This window comes from Salmo trutta, chromosome 5 (genome assembly GCF_901001165.1).
Source record: "Salmo trutta chromosome 5, fSalTru1.1, whole genome shotgun sequence".
In the NCBI taxonomy this organism is placed as follows: domain Eukaryota; kingdom Metazoa; phylum Chordata; class Actinopteri; order Salmoniformes; family Salmonidae; genus Salmo; species Salmo trutta.
Genome location: NC_042961.1, coordinates 4,388,586 through 4,406,721, shown reverse-complemented (window position 1 = coordinate 4,406,721; position 18,136 = coordinate 4,388,586). Strand labels below are relative to the sequence as shown.

At 44.5% G+C, this 18,136-nt stretch overlaps 1 protein-coding gene across 2 annotated transcripts in view; it reads left to right on the top strand.

Annotated features, from left to right (window-relative positions):
• Positions 1–16,378, top strand: part of LOC115193534 (putative thiamine transporter SLC35F3) — a 182,141-nt gene extending 165,763 nt beyond the window's left edge. For both annotated transcript variants that reach the window (XM_029752248.1, XM_029752249.1), the window contains 4 exons: positions 4,818–4,943; positions 9,457–9,649; positions 12,219–12,308; positions 12,800–16,378. In XM_029752248.1, the coding sequence (XP_029608108.1) occupies positions 4,818–4,943; positions 9,457–9,649; positions 12,219–12,308; positions 12,800–13,038 (648 nt within the window). In that variant the 3' untranslated portion in view covers positions 13,039–16,378. The remainder of the gene's footprint in view (positions 1–4,817; positions 4,944–9,456; positions 9,650–12,218; positions 12,309–12,799) is intronic.
• Positions 16,379–18,136: the final 1,758 nt, after the last annotated feature.

Here is an 18,136-nt window from a genome sequence, read left to right as displayed (position 1 = left end):
GGTCCCAGGCAGTCCCCGTATTCAGAGTAGAAAGACTGATTTAGCATCAGGTCCCCCTGGCCATATAATCCTATTCATTATGATCTCAAAGGTCAAACTGATCCTAGATCAGCCCTCTTATATGTATTCATCATCTTGGAACGCCTTACAAAATACTTTTAAACTGGAAGAACTTGTACCAATTGGTATTTTTAAATCACTGATGAATGATCTTGAGACTGATTCCCTGACCTGTCAATGTTTTTAATTTGCTGTTTTTGATTTTGTTATACTCTTGTGAATTCTATGGTTTTTACTAGATTACTTGTAATTTTTCATGTTGTTTGTCTGTAATTTTTGTAATGACTTGGTGCTGCCTATCTTGGCCAGGACGCTCTTGAAAAATAGATTTTAAATCTCAATGAGCCCTTCCTGGTTAAATAAAGGTTTAATAATAAAATAAAATACATTCTGAGACGTTTTCTAAATACAAGTTCAGGTCTCTCTTGCAAAATATGTTTGATCTCACTGTGACTAATCCGGATAAATGAATGAATGTGTGTATGTATGTACTATTTGTGTGAATAACTGGAGGGAAGATCTGGAAGGAAAACACCTAATCGGAATGTCTCTTTCTCTCTCTCTCTCTCTCTCTCTCTCTCTCTCTCTCTCTCTCTCTCTCTCTCTCTCTCTCTCTCTCTCTCTCTGTCTCTGTCTCTTTCTCTCTTGCTCTCCCCATCTTTCACCCCCTCTCTCCCCCATCTCTCCCCTATGTCTCCTCTCTTTCTCTCTCTCTCTCTCTCTCTCTCTCTCTCTCTCTCTCTCTCTCTCTCTCTATCTATCTCTCTCTCTCCCCCATCTTTCACCCCCTCTCTCACACTCTCTCTCTCCCCATCTTTCACTCTCTCTTTCTCTCTCTCTCTTTCTTTCTCTCTCTTTCTTGCTCTCGCTCTCTCCCTCTCACTCTCCCCATCTTTCACCCCCTCTCACTCTCCCATCTTTCACCCCCTCTCTCTCCCCCATCTCTCCCCCATGTCTCCTCTCTTTCTCTCTCTCTCTCTCTCTCTCTCTCTCTCTCTCTCTCTCTCTCCCATCTTTCACCCCCTCTCTCACACTTTCTCTCTCCCCATCTTTCACTCTCTCTCTCACTCTCTCTCTCTCCTCATCTTTCACTCTCTCTCTCCCCCATCTCTCCCCCATGTCTCCTCTCTCTCTCACTCTCCTCATCTTTTTCTCCTTCTGTCTGCCCCATCTCTCTCCCATGACTCCTCTCTCTTTCTCTCTCTCTCTCTCTCTCTCTCTCGCTCTCTCTCTCACTCTCCCTCTCTCTCACCCATCTCTCTCCCATAACTCCCCTGTCTCTTTCTCTCTTTCTCTCTCTTGCACACTCTCTCTCTCACTCTCCCCATCTTTCTCACCCTCTCTCCCCCATCTCTCCCCCATGTCTCCTCTCTCTCTCTCTCTCTTTCTCTCTCTCTCCCTCTCTCTAATTCTCTCTCCCTTCTCCCTCCTGTCATTCCCTCTCCCTCTCTTACTCTCTCTCTCTGACTGTTGATGGGTATTGCAGTGTTTTGATGTCTGCAGTAATGCGGAGGATCTTGGATGGGCTTTCCTTCATATGAAAATGAAGAGAGAAGGGGAGAGGATACGAGGGGGAGAGGCTGGGGAGAGTCCAATCATCCCTTTGAAGTATGACAGTGTTCTGGTACTTAGCTTGGGCTATTTCATGGGTGAGGTGGGTGGATAGTTGTCAGTAGGAGAATGGTTTATAAGGGATGGCATCTGTCCCGTACTGTACCTACTGTGCCTTCAGAAAGTATTTATACCTCTTGACTTATTCTACATGTTGTTGTGTTACAGCCTTTATTCTAATCCACACATAGACATGGCTAATTATTGCATTGCAAAAAATAATGGAATCCATTTTAGAATAAGGCTGTAACATAACAACATGTGGAAAACGTCAGGAGGTCTGAATACTTTCAAAATACACTGCATGTACAGGTAACTGCCAAAATAAAGGAAACATAAACATAAAGGGTCTTAATAGGGCGTTGGGCACCACAAGCCAGAACAGCTTCAATGCACCTTGGCATAGAATCTACAAGTGTCTGGAACTCTATTGGAGGGATGTGACACCATTCCTCCATGAGAAACAACATCATTTGGTGATTTGTTGATGGTGGGAAACGCTGTCTCAGGCGCCTGCTCCAGAATCTCCCGTAACCGTTCATTTGGGATGAGATCTGGTGACTGAGACGGCCATGGCATATGGTTTACATCGTTTTCATGTTCACCATTCAGTGACCACTCGTGCCCTGTGGATGGGGGCGTTGTCATCCTATGGGGGCATAGCCACGGTAGACAAAATAATGGCCAAAGTAATGGCCCTAAACATGATGCTTAATGAACTCAGGAACCACACCTGGGTGGAAGCACCTGCTTTCAATACACTTTGTATCCCTCATTTACTCACGTGTTTCCTTTATCTTGGCAGTTACCTGTATATCTCTGAGTATATTGTATCTCAGAGTCCTGTATCTCTCTCCTGTAGTTGTATGTTGTTATGGAGAGGTGTGAGAGTAACCTAGGCTTTTAGCTCAGCAAGCTAGCACACGAGACCCATCCAGGTTCCAACCCAATCAGTCACACACACATTTCTCAGCTGGGGTTTTGTCTTTTCATTTAACCTTTATTGAACTTGTAAAGACCCTTGGGGTTAGAAAGGTCTTCTGTGAGTGTGGCCTGGTGTTGTGGTGGAGTGGTGGGAGTGACAGACTGCCTCAGCACAGCCCAGACCCAGACTTGGTCCATTTCCCCATTCCCTGACCTTGGGTTTGCTGACACAGCAGTGTGTGAGAAAGGAAAACAAATTGCCGTGTCCAATCACTGAGGGGTCCATGTCCCAGAAAACCAAGCAGCAAAGCAGCAGGCTTTCTCAGAGAAACAAATCTCGGTAGAGAGGTAACTGACCATAGAAATATAATCAGGGGTGCAACTTTCACTGGGTAGGTTGGCTAGGCTGTTTGGGGTGTGTATCCGAATGGATAAAAAAAAAACCCTGAATAGAATTACCATGTCAGCCATATTGAGTATACCCATGGGTCTTCCAGTCAGATTACCATGGTATTTATTTCTGGGACTGACATAGCTGGCGTTTCTAGAGAACGGACATCCCCATTCAAGTCAGCGTTGCTCAATGGGTTGACCTGGCAGGTCAGTCTATTTTTTATGTAGCTAGAGAGGTGACTGAAAGGCAGGCAGCCTGCACTGCAGAAAGAGAGAGAAGGAAAGAGGGTGAGAGAAAGAGGGTGAGAGAGAGAGAAGGAAGGAGAGAGAGAAAGAGGGTGAGAGAGGCTGAGAGAGAGAGGGGGGGGGGGTGGGGGGGTTACCCATGGTACCCCTTGACTCTGTCCAGGCGTAACCAGTGCTTAATTTGTGCCACATCCTGCCAGAACTGGATCCGGCACCTATTTTAAAATGTTTTTATTCGTTCCGGTACCTTAGAGGCCCCAACTCACCCCACTCTAACGCTCACTTTTTGTTCCGGCATCTCCCGATTTACAAATGAAGCACCGGTCATAACCACACGGATAGTTTATCTTCCTGACACCTCTCTAATGCAGTGCTAATCCACTCAGCTGGTCCAAGCCAAGTCCCTATTCATTACACACACACACACACACACACACAGCCCATCAATCCTTTCCTGTATGGGAGACTGTCTTTACTGATTGGAAAGCACTGGGCTCTGGACCAGATAGTATATGATTATCATGACTGTGTTTGTGTTTGTGCAGGTAGTTGTGTGTGTGTTTGCATTGTGTTCACCATTACACCAGTAACAGACATTACTGTGGGAGGGAACGGCTGGAGAAAAGGGAGGGGGAACGGCAGGAGGAAAGGGAGGGGGAACGGCTGGAGGAAAGGGAGGGGGAACGGCTGGAGGAAAGGGAGGGGGAACGGCAGGAGGAAAGGGATGGGGAACGGCTGGAGGAAAGGGAGGGGGAATGACTGGAGGAAAGGGAGGGGGAACGGCTCAAGACTGCTCCAGGTTTTACTACCTGCCTTAGGCTATGTCACAAATTACACCATATTCCCTTTGTAGTGCACTACTTGTGACCAGGGCCCAGGGGAATAGGGTGCCATTTGGGACACATTCAATACTTACTGTTTGATGATCTGATCTCAGACCAGTATAAAAGTAAACCAGAAGTGGATCCTGGTGTGTCAAGTCTGATTGATGCTCTCAAACCAGTGTAGAAGTACATCAGAAGTGGATCCTGGTGTGTCAAGTCTGATTGATGCTCTCAAAGCAGTGTAGAAGTACATCTGATTGATGCTCTCAAACCAGTGTAAAAGTACATCAGAAGTGGATCCTGGTGTGTCAAGTCTGATTGATGCTCTCAAAGCAGTGTAGAAGTACATCTGATTGATGCTCTCAAACCAGTGTAAAAGTACATCAGAAGTGGATCCTGGTGTGTCAAGTCTGATTGATGCTCTCAAACCAGTGTAAAAGTACATCAGAAGTGGATCCTGGTGTGTCAAGTCAACAGTGACTCATCGTTCTAAGTAGTAAAATGTATTTATGGTAGATTAAACTGCAGTTGAGATACTTCTAGTTTCACACTATGAATATATCCAGATTGAATTCAAAGTGAAAGAATTCAACCTTTAACCTAACCATATAGTAGCTTCATGTCCACATCCCGGTTCAACCCTCCCCTACCTCCTTCTACACTATCCTATCCAATAAAATGGATAGGATAGTGTAGTCCTTAAAAAACCTGCCTGGTGGTTTATATTGTAATATGTCCTCTCCACCTTTCTCTGTGCAGATCGTGGCGGCCATCTTTGCCATCGCTGGCATCGTGATGATGACGTACGCTGACGGTTTCCACAGCCACTCTGTCATGGGTATCACCTTCGTTGTGGCCTCCGCTTCAATGTCTGCACTCTACAAGGTACTTCTCTACTCTATGAACAAACACACACACATTCACACGCGCCCGCACGAACACACACACATTCTCACACACAGGACACATTTGTTTGCTTAACTGTAAGACATGGTACAGTCTTCTCTTAAAAGTAGGACAGAGTCAAAGGAAAACCTCATCCTTTGTGGTTGGAAGGAATAAATACATGGTTATTCTTTGTGGTTGGAAGGAATAAATACATGGTTATTCTTTGTGGGCGGAAGGAATAAATACATGGTTATTCTTTGTGGTTGGAAGGAATAAATACAGGGTTATTGTTTGTGGTTGGAAGGAATAAATACATGGTTATTCTTTGTGGTTGGAAGGAATAAATACAGGGTTATTGTTTGTGGTTGGAAGGAATAAATACATGGTTATTCTTTGTGGTTGGAAGGAAGTGTGTCAGTTCTTTTCTCCTTCAGTGAGATGAAGATGTCCTCAAAACGTTTCAAAGAATAAATCACCCAAACATCCTCCTTTATAAGATACACATTAGGAACAACATTAGGTCTCATGTAAGGAGTCTTTGTGCATACAGGGACAGGCTCGTGAGTCTCCTTAGATTTGTTCCTTATATAATCAGGTAACAGGAGACTAGATTGGATATTATGAAATACTATGAAGCATTCTAAAACATCTGGGCTGGGCTAAAGGGGCCGTAATTGTGGTATGTAGTTTGGTGTTTCATTTGATAGACTTGCAGATGATCAGACTGTGACAGGCAGATCCTTATAGATTCTGAAGGGACAGATGGATGGATGTGTGGGGTATGTAGTTTGGTGTTTGTGCATTGATAGGGCTCCAGAACCTGACGTCCAGTGTCAGTATGATGGCCAAGTATATAGCCAAGTTGGACAGGCAGGCAGGCAGGCAGGCAGGCAGGCAGGCAGGCAGGCAGGCAGGCAGACAGACAGGCAGGCAGGCAGGCAGGCAGGCAGGCAGGCAGGCAGGCAGGCAGGCAGACAGGCAGACAGGCAGGCAGGCAGGCAGGCAGGCAGGCAGGCAGACAGACAGACAGACAGACAGACAGACAGACAGACAGACAGACAGACAGACAGACAGATAGATGGATATACAGTATATCAGCGTTGCCAAAACACGTTTTCCTAGAACTACACAGCTGATTCAAATAATGAACTCATCATAAAGCTTTGATTATTTGGATCAGCTGTGTAGTGCTAGGGCAAACACAAAACGTGCCCCCCTTATGGTCCCTAGGACCGAGTTTGGGAAACACTGGTGACTGCCCGTGGAGGACAGACAGACACAAAGAGGGGGTGATGGGTATATAATATGGCTGCTCTGTGGCATCTCCTGTTCTATAATATGGCTGTTCTGTGGCGTCTCCTGTTCTATAATATGGCTGTTCTGTGGCGTCTCCTGTTCTATAATATGGCTGTTCTGTGGCGTCTCCTGTTCTATAATATGGCTGTTCTGTGGCGTCTCCTGTTCTATAATATGGCTGTTCTGTGGCGTCTCCTGTTCTATAATATGGCTGCTCTGTGGCGTCTCCTGTTCTATAATATGGCTGCTCGGTGGCATCTCCTGTTCTATAATATGGCTGTTCTGTGGCGTCTCCTGTTCTATAATATGGCTGCTCTGTGGCGTCTCCTGTTCTATAATATGGCTGCTCTGTGGCATCTCCTGTTCTATAATATGGCTGTTCTGTGGCGTCTCCTGTTCTATAATATGGCTGCTCTGTGGCATCTCCTGTTCTATAATATGGCTGTTCTGTGGCGTCTCCTGTTCTATAATATGGCTGTTCTGTGGCATCTGCTGTTCTATTATATTGCTGTTCTGTGGCATCTCCTGTTCTATAATATGGCTGTTCTGTGGCATCTCCTGTTCTATAATATGGCTGTTCTGTGGCATCTCCTGTTCTATAATATGGCTGTTCTGTGGCATCTCCTGTTCTATAATATGGCTGTTCTGTGGCGTCTGCTGTTCTATAATATGGCTGTTCTGTGGCGTCTCCTGTTCTATAATATGGCTGTTCTGTGGCATCTCCTGTTCTATAATATGGCTGTTCTGTGGTGTCTCCTGTTCTATAATATGGCTGTTCTGTGGCATCTCCTGTTCTATAATATGGCTGTTCTGTGGCGTCTGCTGTTCTATAATATGGCTGTTCTGTGGCATCTCCTGTTCTATAATATGGCTGTTCTGTGGCATCTCCTGTTCTATAATATGGCTGTTCTGTGGCATCTCCTGTTCTATAATATGGCTGCTCTGTGGCATCTCCTGTTCTATAATATGGCTGTTCTGTGGTGTCTCCTGTTCTATAATATGGCTGTTCTGTGGCGTCTCCTGTTCTATAATTTGGCTGCTCTGTGGCGTCTCCTGTTCTATAATATGGCTGTTCTGTGGCGTCTCCTGTTCTATAATATGGCTGTTCTGTGGCGTCTCTTGTTCTATAATATGGCTGTTCTGTGGCGTCTCCTGTTCTATAATATGGCTGTTCTGTGGCGTCTCCTGTTCTATAATATGGCTGTTCTGTGGCGTCTCCTGTTCTATAATATGGCTGTTCTGTGGCGTCTCCTGTTCTATAATTTGGCTGTTCTGTGGCATCTCCTGTTCTATAATATGGCTGTTCTGTGGCATCTCCTGTTCTATAATATGGCTGTTCTGTGGCGTCTCCTGTTCTATAATATGGCTGCTCTGTGGCGTCTCCTGTTCTATAATATGGCTGCTCGGTGGCATCTCCTGTTCTATAATATGGCTGTTCTGTGGCGTCTCCTGTTCTATAATATGGCTGCTCTGTGGCGTCTCCTGTTCTATAATATGGCTGCTCTGTGGCATCTCCTGTTCTATAATATGGCTGTTCTGTGGCGTCTCCTGTTCTATAATATGGCTGCTCTGTGGCATCTCCTGTTCTATAATATGGCTGTTCTGTGGCGTCTCCTGTTCTATAATATGGCTGTTCTGTGGCATCTCCTGTTCTATTATATTGCTGTTCTGTGGCATCTCCTGTTCTATAATATGGCTGTTCTGTGGCATCTCCTGTTCTATAATATGGCTGTTCTGTGGCATCTCCTGTTCTATAATATGGCTGTTCTGTGGCGTCTGCTGTTCTATAATATGGCTGTTCTGTGGCGTCTCCTGTTCTATAATATGGCTGTTCTGTGGCATCTCCTGTTCTATAATATGGCTGTTCTGTGGTGTCTCCTGTTCTATAATATGTCTGTTCTGTGGCATCTCCTGTTCTATAATATGGCTGTTCTGTGGCGTCTGCTGTTCTATAATATGGCTGTTCTGTGGCATCTCCTGTTCTATAATATGGCTGTTCTGTGGCATCTCCTGTTCTATAATATGGCTGTTCTGTGGCATCTCCTGTTCTATAATATGGCTGTTCTGTGGCATCTCCTGTTCTATAATATGGCTGTTCTGTGGCATCTCCTGTTCTATAATATGGCTGCTCTGTGGCATCTCCTGTTCTATAATATGGCTGTTCTGTGGTGTCTCCTGTTCTATAATATGGCTGTTCTGTGGCGTCTCCTGTTCTATAATTTGGCTGCTCTGTGGCGTCTCCTGTTCTATAATATGGCTGTTCTGTGGCGTCTCCTGTTCTATAATATGGCTGTTCTGTGGCGTCTCTTGTTCTATAATATGGCTGTTCTGTGGCGTCTCCTGTTCTATAATATGGCTGTTCTGTGGCGTCTCCTGTTCTATAATATGGCTGTTCTGTGGCGTCTCCTGTTCTATAATATGGCTGTTCTGTGGCGTCTCCTGTTCTATAATTTGGCTGTTCTGTGGCATCTCCTGTTCTATAATATGGCTGTTCTGTGGCATCTCCTGTTCTATAATATGGCTGTTCTGTGGCATCTCCTGTTCTATAATATGGCTGTTCTGTGGCGTCTCCTGTTCTGTGGCATCTCCTGTTCTATAATATGGCTGCTCTGTGGCATCTCCTGTTCTATAATATGGCTGTTCTGTGGCGTCTCCGCTGTCACAATGGCCTAATGTGGTCAACAGACAGCGGTGGCAGAGTGCCAGGCCTGGGAGACGGTTGGCAGGTACTGCCTCTCTCTTTGGTCTGCCCGCATGTTCTCGTTAAGGGGGGTGAATGTATGAGGTACCTACAGTACCTGATAAATCAACTCCCTCCCTCCTATCACTCTCCTCTCTCCCTTTCCCTCTCCCCCCTGATCACCATCCCCTCTTTGTTTTTACACTGCTGCTACTGTTTATTATCTATGCATAATCACTTTACAAATTACCTTGACTAACCTGTACCCCCGCACATTGACTCGATAGCGGTACCCCCTGTATATACCCTCGTTATTGTTATGTCATTTTCTTGTGTTACTTTTTCATTTAATAATTTTTTTAAACTTTAGTTTATTTAGTAAATATTTTCTTAACTCTATTTCTTCAACTGCATTGTTGGTTAAGGGCTTGTAAGTAAGCATTTAACGGTAAGGTCTACACCTGTTGTATTTGGCGCATGTGACAAATACAATTTGATTTGATTCTATTTGTCTCTCTCTTCCTCTCTCCACAGGTGCTCTTTAAAATGGTCCTGGGCAGTGCCAAGTTTGGGGAGGCGGCGCTCTTTCTGACGATCGTCGGCGGGGCTAATTTTGTGTTCATCAGCTTTGTGCCAGTCATCCTGTACTTCACCCATGTGGAATACTTTGGTTCTCTTGAGGACATCCCCTGGTTGTACCTCTGTGGGGTAGCAGGCCTGCTCTTTGGTAAGCACTGACTTCTGTAGATTACTTTCAGTGTGGAGACTGATGCAAACCTGCAACCAGTGTGGAGACTGATGCAAACCTGCAACCAGTGTAGAGACGTATGCAAACCTGCAACCAGTGTGGAGACTGATGCAAACCTGCAACCAGTGTGGAGACTGATGCAAACCTGCAACCAGTGTGGAGACTGATGCAAACCTGCAACCAGTGTAGAGACTGATGCAAAACTGCAACCAGTGTGGAGACTGATGCAAACCTGCAACCAGTGTGGAGACTGATGCAAACCTGCAACCAGTGTAGAGACTGATGCAAACCTGCAACCAGTGTAGAGACTGATGCAAACCTGCAACCAGTGTAGAGACTGATGCAAACCTGCAACCAGTGTAGAGACTGATGCAAACCTGCAACCAGTGTAGAGACTGATGCAAACCTGCAACCAGTGTGGAGACTGATGCAAACCTGCAACCAGTGTGGAGACTGATGCAAACCTGCAACCAGTGTGGAGACTGATGCAAACCTGCAACCAGTGTGGAGACTGATGCAAACCTGCAACCAGTGTGGAGACTGATGCAAACCTGCAACCAGTGTAGAGACTGATGCAAACCTGCAACCAGTGTAGAGACTGATGCAAACCTGCTACCAGTGTGGAGACTGATGCAAACCTGCAACCAGTGTAGAGACTGATGCAAACCTGCTACCAGTGTAGAGACTGATGCAAACCTGCTACCAGTGTAGAGACTGATGCAAACCTGCTACCAGTGTGGAGACTGATGCAAACCTGCTACCAGTGTGGAGACTGATGCAAACCTGCTACCAGTGTAGAGACTGATGCAAACCTGCTACCAGTGTGGAGACTGATGCAAACCTGCTACCAGTGTGGAGACTGATGCAAACCTGCTACCAGTGTGGAGACTGATGCAAACCTGCTACCAGTGTAGAGACTGATGCAAACCTGCTACCAGTGTAGAGACTGATGCAAACCTGCTACCAGTGTAGAGACTGATGCAAACCTGCTACCAGTGTGGAGACTGATGCAAACCTGCTACCAGTGTGGAGACTGATGCAAACCTGCTACCAGTGTGGAGACTGATGCAAACCTGCTACCAGTGTGGAGACTGATGCAAACCTGCTACCAGTGTAGAGACTGATGCAAACCTGCTACCAGTGTGGAGACTGATGCAAACCTGCTACCAGTGTGGAGACTGATGCAAACCTGCAACCAGTGTAGAGACTGATGCAAACCTGCTACCAGTGTAGAGACTGATGCAAACCTGCTACCAGTGTAGAGACTGATGCAAACCTGCTACCAGTGTGGAGACTGATGCAAACCTGCTACCAGTGTAGAGACTGATGCAAACCTGCTACCAGTGTGGAGACTGATGCAAACCTGCTACCAGTGTGGAGACTGATGCAAACCTGCTACCAGTGTAGAGACTGATGCAAACCTGCTACCAGTGTAGAGACTGATGCAAACCTGCTACCAGTGTAGAGACTGATGCAAACCTGCTACCAGTGTAGAGACTGATGCAAACCTGCTACCAGTGTAGAGACTGATGCAAACCTGCTACCAGTGTGGAGACTGATGCAAACCTGCTACCAGTGTGGAGACTGATGCAAACCTGCAACCAGTGTGGAGACTGATGCAAACCTGCTACCAGTGTGGAGACTGATGCAAACCTGCTACCAGTGTAGAGACTGATGCAAACCTGCTACCAGTGTGGAGACTGATGCAAACCTGCTACCAGTGTGGAGACTGATGCAAACCTGCAACCAGTGTAGAGACTGATGCAAACCTGCAACCAGTGTAGAGACTGATGCAAACCTGCAACCAGTGTGGAGACTGATGCAAACCTGCAACCAGTGTGGAGACTGATGCAAACCTGCAACCAGTGTAGAGACTGATGCAACCCTGCTACCAGTGTGGAGACTGATGCAAACCTGCAACCAGTGTGGAGACTGATGCAAACTTGCAACCAGTGTAGAGACTGATGCAAACCTGCAACCAGTGTGGAGACTGATGCAAACCTGCAACCAGTGTGGAGACTGATGCAAACCTGCAACCAGTGTAGAGACTGATGCAACCCTGCTACCAGTGTGGAGACTGATGCAAACCTGCAACCAGTGTGGAGACTGATGCAAACCTGCAACCAGTGTAGAGACTGATGCAAACCTGCTACCAGTGTGGAGACTGATGCAAACCTGCTACCAGTGTAGAGACTGATGCAAACCTGCTACCAGTGTGGAGACTGATGCAAACCTGCTACCAGTGTGGAGACTGATGCAAACCTGCAACCAGTGTAGAGACTGATGCAAACCTGCAACCAGTGTAGAGACTGATGCAAACCTGCTACCAGTGTAGAGACTGATGCAAACCTGCTACCAGTGTGGAGACTGATGCAACCCTGCTACCAGTGTGGAGACTGATGCAACCCCCCCCTCCCGCCCACCCAATGAATTGAGTTAATAAACTGCATTGAAAAGTTGCCTTTTACTTGCTGACTAGTTCCTCTTTTTGACTGTGAGTAAAATAGTTGTAGTTAATAAGTAAAGTTTGACTTCTTCTCCTCCACAGCTTTCAATATCCTGGTGAACTTTGGCATTGCCGTCACGTACCCCACATTGATCTCTCTGGGCATCGTCCTGAGTGTCCCTGTCAATGCCAGTAAGTCTCTGCTCCTTCTCCTCCAACTCTACTGTGTCCTTGTCCTTTTCTCCAGATATTTATCCCATCCAGTGGAACAACCTTAACTCAGGCCGGGATTCAATTATAGGAGTTGTGCTTTTTAAAGGTAATGTTACCGCGTTCACAGAGATCCCATTCACGGTACACGCTGCATAAGTCGGCTCAATGGGAAATTACCTTTAAAAGCTGCATTGCCCATAATCCGCGATCAAATTGAATCATGTAAGCATTACAGTTTTAAAAAATATAGCTTGTCCAAAAGAAAAGTGGTCTCTTGACACAACTTACCCCGAGTGAAACAAGGATGTCTCAACTTCCCCCTTTGACTCAACTTCCCCCCTCTCCCCTAGTGTTGATCCAGATTGATTTGTTGTGTTAATGTTATAGCACTTCTGTCAGCGTTGCGTTATGAAGGCCTGATCATTGGTTAAGTTTTAGGTAATATAACCCCTTGTTATGTTGTGTTCCAGTGGTTGACCTGTACACGTGTGAGATCCACTTCAACGCAGTGCGTCTGATCGCCGTGTTGATCATCTGCCTGGGCTTCCTGATGTTGCTACTTCCAGAGGACTGGGACCAGTGCTTCATCCAGCTCCATGCTAAGCTGCAGAGTAAACGGGAGGAACCAGCCGAGGAGGAGGCAGGGCCCGGCTCCAGCCTCAACTGGAGCAGGAGAGCAAGGACCTCCATGTCTACCTTTCCACACTGACCACCGTTAAATGTGGAGGGACGGATGGATGGACGGACACACTGAAACAGACAGACAGAGGAAAACACGCACATGAATGGATGAATGAACAGATGGACAGATACAGACACACATACAGTGTACACATGCGCACGCACGCACACACACACACACACACACAAACACAGTCCACCTTGGACACTTGATTGCCATGATGACCTGCATGGTTGACCTCTGCCCTCTCTCTCTCTTTCCCCTTCCCTCTCACTAGTTTCTGCCTGGAAACCTTTCTGTTGGTCTATCAGTCTGTCTGGGTCTGTTCAAGACCTTTTCATTTCACTGCAAAAAGCACTCATATCAATGTTTGTTCATTTCACAATCAACAAACAATTATTTCCTACTTGACCTCCACCATTTTAGAAGTCATCAGAGTTGGTGCATGGGCTCACGTCATTTAGCAATACCTCAAAGTCATTCCATTGGACTGATGCATTTATTTACATCACACCTGGGAAGACTTGCGAACTTGCCTTTGCTTTTCAAAAGACAAGGATAGATTGACAGACTAATAATTGTTCCATTTTTTGTCCATTTTTGTCAGACTGATGATGGACTTTCTGGCTTTAACATCATGTTCCCATCAACCTTCAAGATCCAAAGAAGAAGAAAACCAGGAGAGACAGAGTTCTAGTGGGCATGTCCCTGTTGTCCCTCAGGTGTCAACTTAATGGCAAATACCTGGTTTTAGTGCACTGTAGATCTCCACAGCCCAATTCCAAACAGACGCAAGCTCCTAAACCCTAGCCCCTAAACCCTAGCCCCTAAACCCTAGCCCCTAAACCCTAGCCCCTGCTACTTTGGCAGTTCATGTAGATCTGAAAAGATTAGATAGGTATAATCAGTAAGGTAATGGTTCCATATTGTCCTCTATTAGATAGGTATAATCAGTAAGGTAATGGCTCCATATTGTCCTCTATTAGATAGGTATAATCAGTAAGGTAATGGTTCCATATTGTCCTCTATTAGATAGGTATAATCAGTATGGTAATGGTTCCATATTGTCCTCTATTAGATAGGTATAATCAGTAAGGTAATGGTCCCATATTGTCCTCAGAATTTCCACCATATTGCTTACACCTTTTCAATTCTCTTAGATCTTCACAACTGCATAGGGGGTAGGGGCCGATTTGGGATTTGACGTTAATTCACATTTTGGTTGCCCTCCAGCTCAGGAGCCTGTAGATGTTAGGGTGTGAAGGAATCTGTCTGGGCTTTTCACTATCAAGCTGAGCCATGAAACGTCTCTCTGTGCCTCCAGCAAATGAGAAGAGCCAGAGCCAGCTACAGCCACACTGATTGGCCACCTGCTGTGATACACTTCCCCCATAGGTCAGATCCAGAGCTCCAGCTGGTTCCAGGCTGGCACCCTCAGATCCAGAGCTCCAGCTGGTTCCAGGCTGACACCCTCAGATCCAGAGCTCCAGCTGGTTCCAGGCTGGCACCCTCAGATCCAGAGCTCCAGCTGGTTCCAGGCTGACACCTTCAGATCCAGAGCTCCAGCTGGTTCCAGGCTGGCACCCTCAGATCCAGAGCCCCTGCTGGTACCAGGCTGACACCCTCAGATCCAGAGCTTCAGCTGGTTCCAGGCTGACAGCTTCAGATCCAGAGCTCCAGCTGGTTCCAGGCTGACACCTTCAGATCCAGAGCTCCAGCTGGTTCCAGGCTGACACCCTCAGATCCAGAGCTCCAGCTGGTTCCAGGCTGACAGCTTCAGATCCAGAGCTCCAGCTGGTTCCAGGCTGACAGCTTCAGATCCAGAGCTCCAGCTGGTTCCAGGCTGACACCCTCAGATCCAGAGCTCCAGCTGGTTCCAGGCTGACACTCTCAGATCCAGAGCTCCAGCTGGTTACTGGCTGACACTCTCAGATCCAGAACTCCAGCTTTTTCCAGGGCTGACACTCTCAGATCCAGAGCTCCAGCTGGTTCCAGGGCTGACACCCACTGCTCAGTCCCATGGCTTCAGTCACGACACGCCAGACCAGCCAAACTTAACCAAGCAGCTACATTTGAATTATTTCAACGTCATTTCAACCTCCATAGCTACCACTAAGCCTCTGCTTTGATACCTGTCGGTAGGTTTCCCACCTTTAAAGTCACCTTGTCATGAAGCAGACATACTATAGTGGTATACTCTGTCAGTTAGCCAGTGTTGCAGCAGCACTAGCCTGGGTTCCAGTCAGTTTATGCGCTCTTACCAACTCCTTATAGAATTGTCATGGCTTGGGAGTTGGAAAGAGAACAACCAGATCTGGGATCAGGCTAATGACACACGGAGACAAATCAAACTGCAAGTGATTATCTGTAAGGGTGTTGTCTCCTGTGCAAACCTTATCCCAAGATGCGCAGCCAGGGGTGGGTAGAAATGATTACTCTGGCTGTGGCGTTTTGGTTGAGGCCCCGTTAAGGAAGTCCCATTGAAGTCATAGGGAGATCTGCTACAACATGTTCTGGCTGTGGTGGGATCCAGCTTTGTCTTTAAGATACTGTGTTCATTTATTCAATTGATTATGTTTCTAAGGCAAGTTAACCACTGTGAGGACTCTTCAGGGTTACTGATGAGGTAACGAACCGAGCAAAACACAAACCACAATGTTGGCGCGGCTTCAAACAGGACGTGGGCAGAACCTCTGCCTTGTTGTGAATGTATACATGACCACTGTTCAACACTCACCATGTGCTATCTATCTTTTCTATTTCTTCGGAGACTGGACATGCTACAGCCTCACTACAACGACAACAACCATTCTTCTTGCACTCATCCTTCTTGAACGAACTCTGTGATGCATCTTATTAAAAAATGGACATGTTTTTCTATTTCTGCGTTTAGTTTGACCACTGATGTGAAGGGACAGCGAGTGACTGACATGCCATCTACAGTACAAGCATGCAGAGATGACCAGATATAACTGCGCAGTCCAGTCCATTCACTTCACTGCCTATTATTTTTGTTCTGCAATAGACTACAGGGTTGAGTTCAGTTCCATTTCAATTCAGTCAATTCTGGAAGTAAACTGAAATTCCAATTCTCCTCATTGACAAGCATTGAGGAACATTTTAATTGAAGTTTGGAATTGGAATTTCAGTCCTAAGTTGGCTGAATTGTAATGTACTGAGGCCAACCCTGAATAGAAGTACTACATCAGCACTGTAATCTCCCATTGTCATTCTTGGTAATGACAATATAATAATGATATTGTATTCCTCTGGAATTATTGCTAGACATAACTGTAAACCTTTGTAAGGAATGAAGCTGACTTTTCCACTGAAATAATAAATGCAACATATGATTATCACATCAGAAGAAGAATAGAGCGTGGTTGGATTACATGACGACGCGGTGGGTTAGATCACTTCTGGGGTTAGATCACTTCTGGGGTTAGATCACTTCTGGGGTTAGATCACTTAGTTCTTCAACAAGTGTAATCACATGTACTATATAACACATGTTCTTTTTGAATACATTTATTTGTTTACTGGATTAGTATAAAATATGTATCTCACACTGAAGTTTTTTTTAACAGGATTTGCAATGTGCGTCTTAGAATGTGTTGAATTGTCCCTATATGTTGGACATGTGAAAAAGAAATACATATACTAAGGAAGTAGACAGAATAACAGATTTCATTTACAAAGGAACTAGACAGAATAACAGATTTAATTTACACAGGAACTAGACAGAATAACAGATTTAATTTACAAAGGAACTAGACAGAATAACAGATTTAATATACAAAGGAACTAGACGGAATAACAGATTTAATTTACACAGGAACTACACAGAATAACAGATTTAATTTACACAGGAACTAGACAGAATAACAGATTTAATTTACACAGGAACTAGACAGAATAACAGATTTAATTTACAAAGGAACTAGACAGAATAACAGATTTAATTTACAAAGGAACTAGACAGAATAACAGATTTAATTTACACAGGAACTAGACAGAATAACAGATTTAATTTACACGGGAACTAGACAGAATAACAGATTTAATTTACACAGGAACTAGACAGAATAACAGAGTTAATTTACACAGGAACTAGACAGAATAACATATTTAATTTACAAAGGAACTAGACAGAATAAGAGATTTAATTTACAAAGGAACTAGACAGAATAACAGATTTAATTTACACAGGAACTAGACAGAATAACAGATTTAATTTACTAAGGAACTAGACAGAATAACAGATTTAATTTACAAAGGAACTAGACAGAATAACAGATTTAATTTACACAGGAACTAGACAGAATAACAGATTTAATTTACAAAGGAACTAGACAGAATAACAGATTTAATTTACACAGGACCTAGACAGAATAACAGATTTAATTTACACAGGAACTAGACAGAATAACAGATTTAATTTACAAAGGAACTAGACAGAATAACAGATTTAATTTACAAAGGAACTAGACAGAATAACAGATTTAATTTACACAGGAACTATACAGAATAACAGATTTAATTTACAAAGGAACTAGACAGAATAACAGATTTAATTTACACAGGACCTAGACAGAATAACAGATTTAATTTACACAGGAACTAGACAGAATAACAGATTTAATTTACAAAGGAACTAGACAGAATAACAGATTTAATTTACACAGCAACTAGACAGAATAACAGATTTAATTTACAAAGGAACTAGACAGAATAACAGATTTAATTTACAAAGGAACTAGACAGAATAACAGAATTCATTTACACAGGAACTAGACAGAATAACAGATTTAATTTACAAAGGAACTAGACAGAATAACAGATTTAATTTACACAGGAACTAGACAGAATAACAGATTTAATTTACAAAGGAACTAGACAGAATAACAGATTTAATTTACACAGGAACTAGACAGAATAACAGATTTAATTTACACAGGAACTAGACAGAATAACAGATTTAATTTACACAGGAACTAGACAGAATAACAGATTTAATTTACACAGGAACTAGACAGAATAACAGATTTAATTTACACAGGAACTAGACAGAATAGCAGATTTAATTTACAAAGGAACTAGACAGAATAACAGATTTAATTTACAC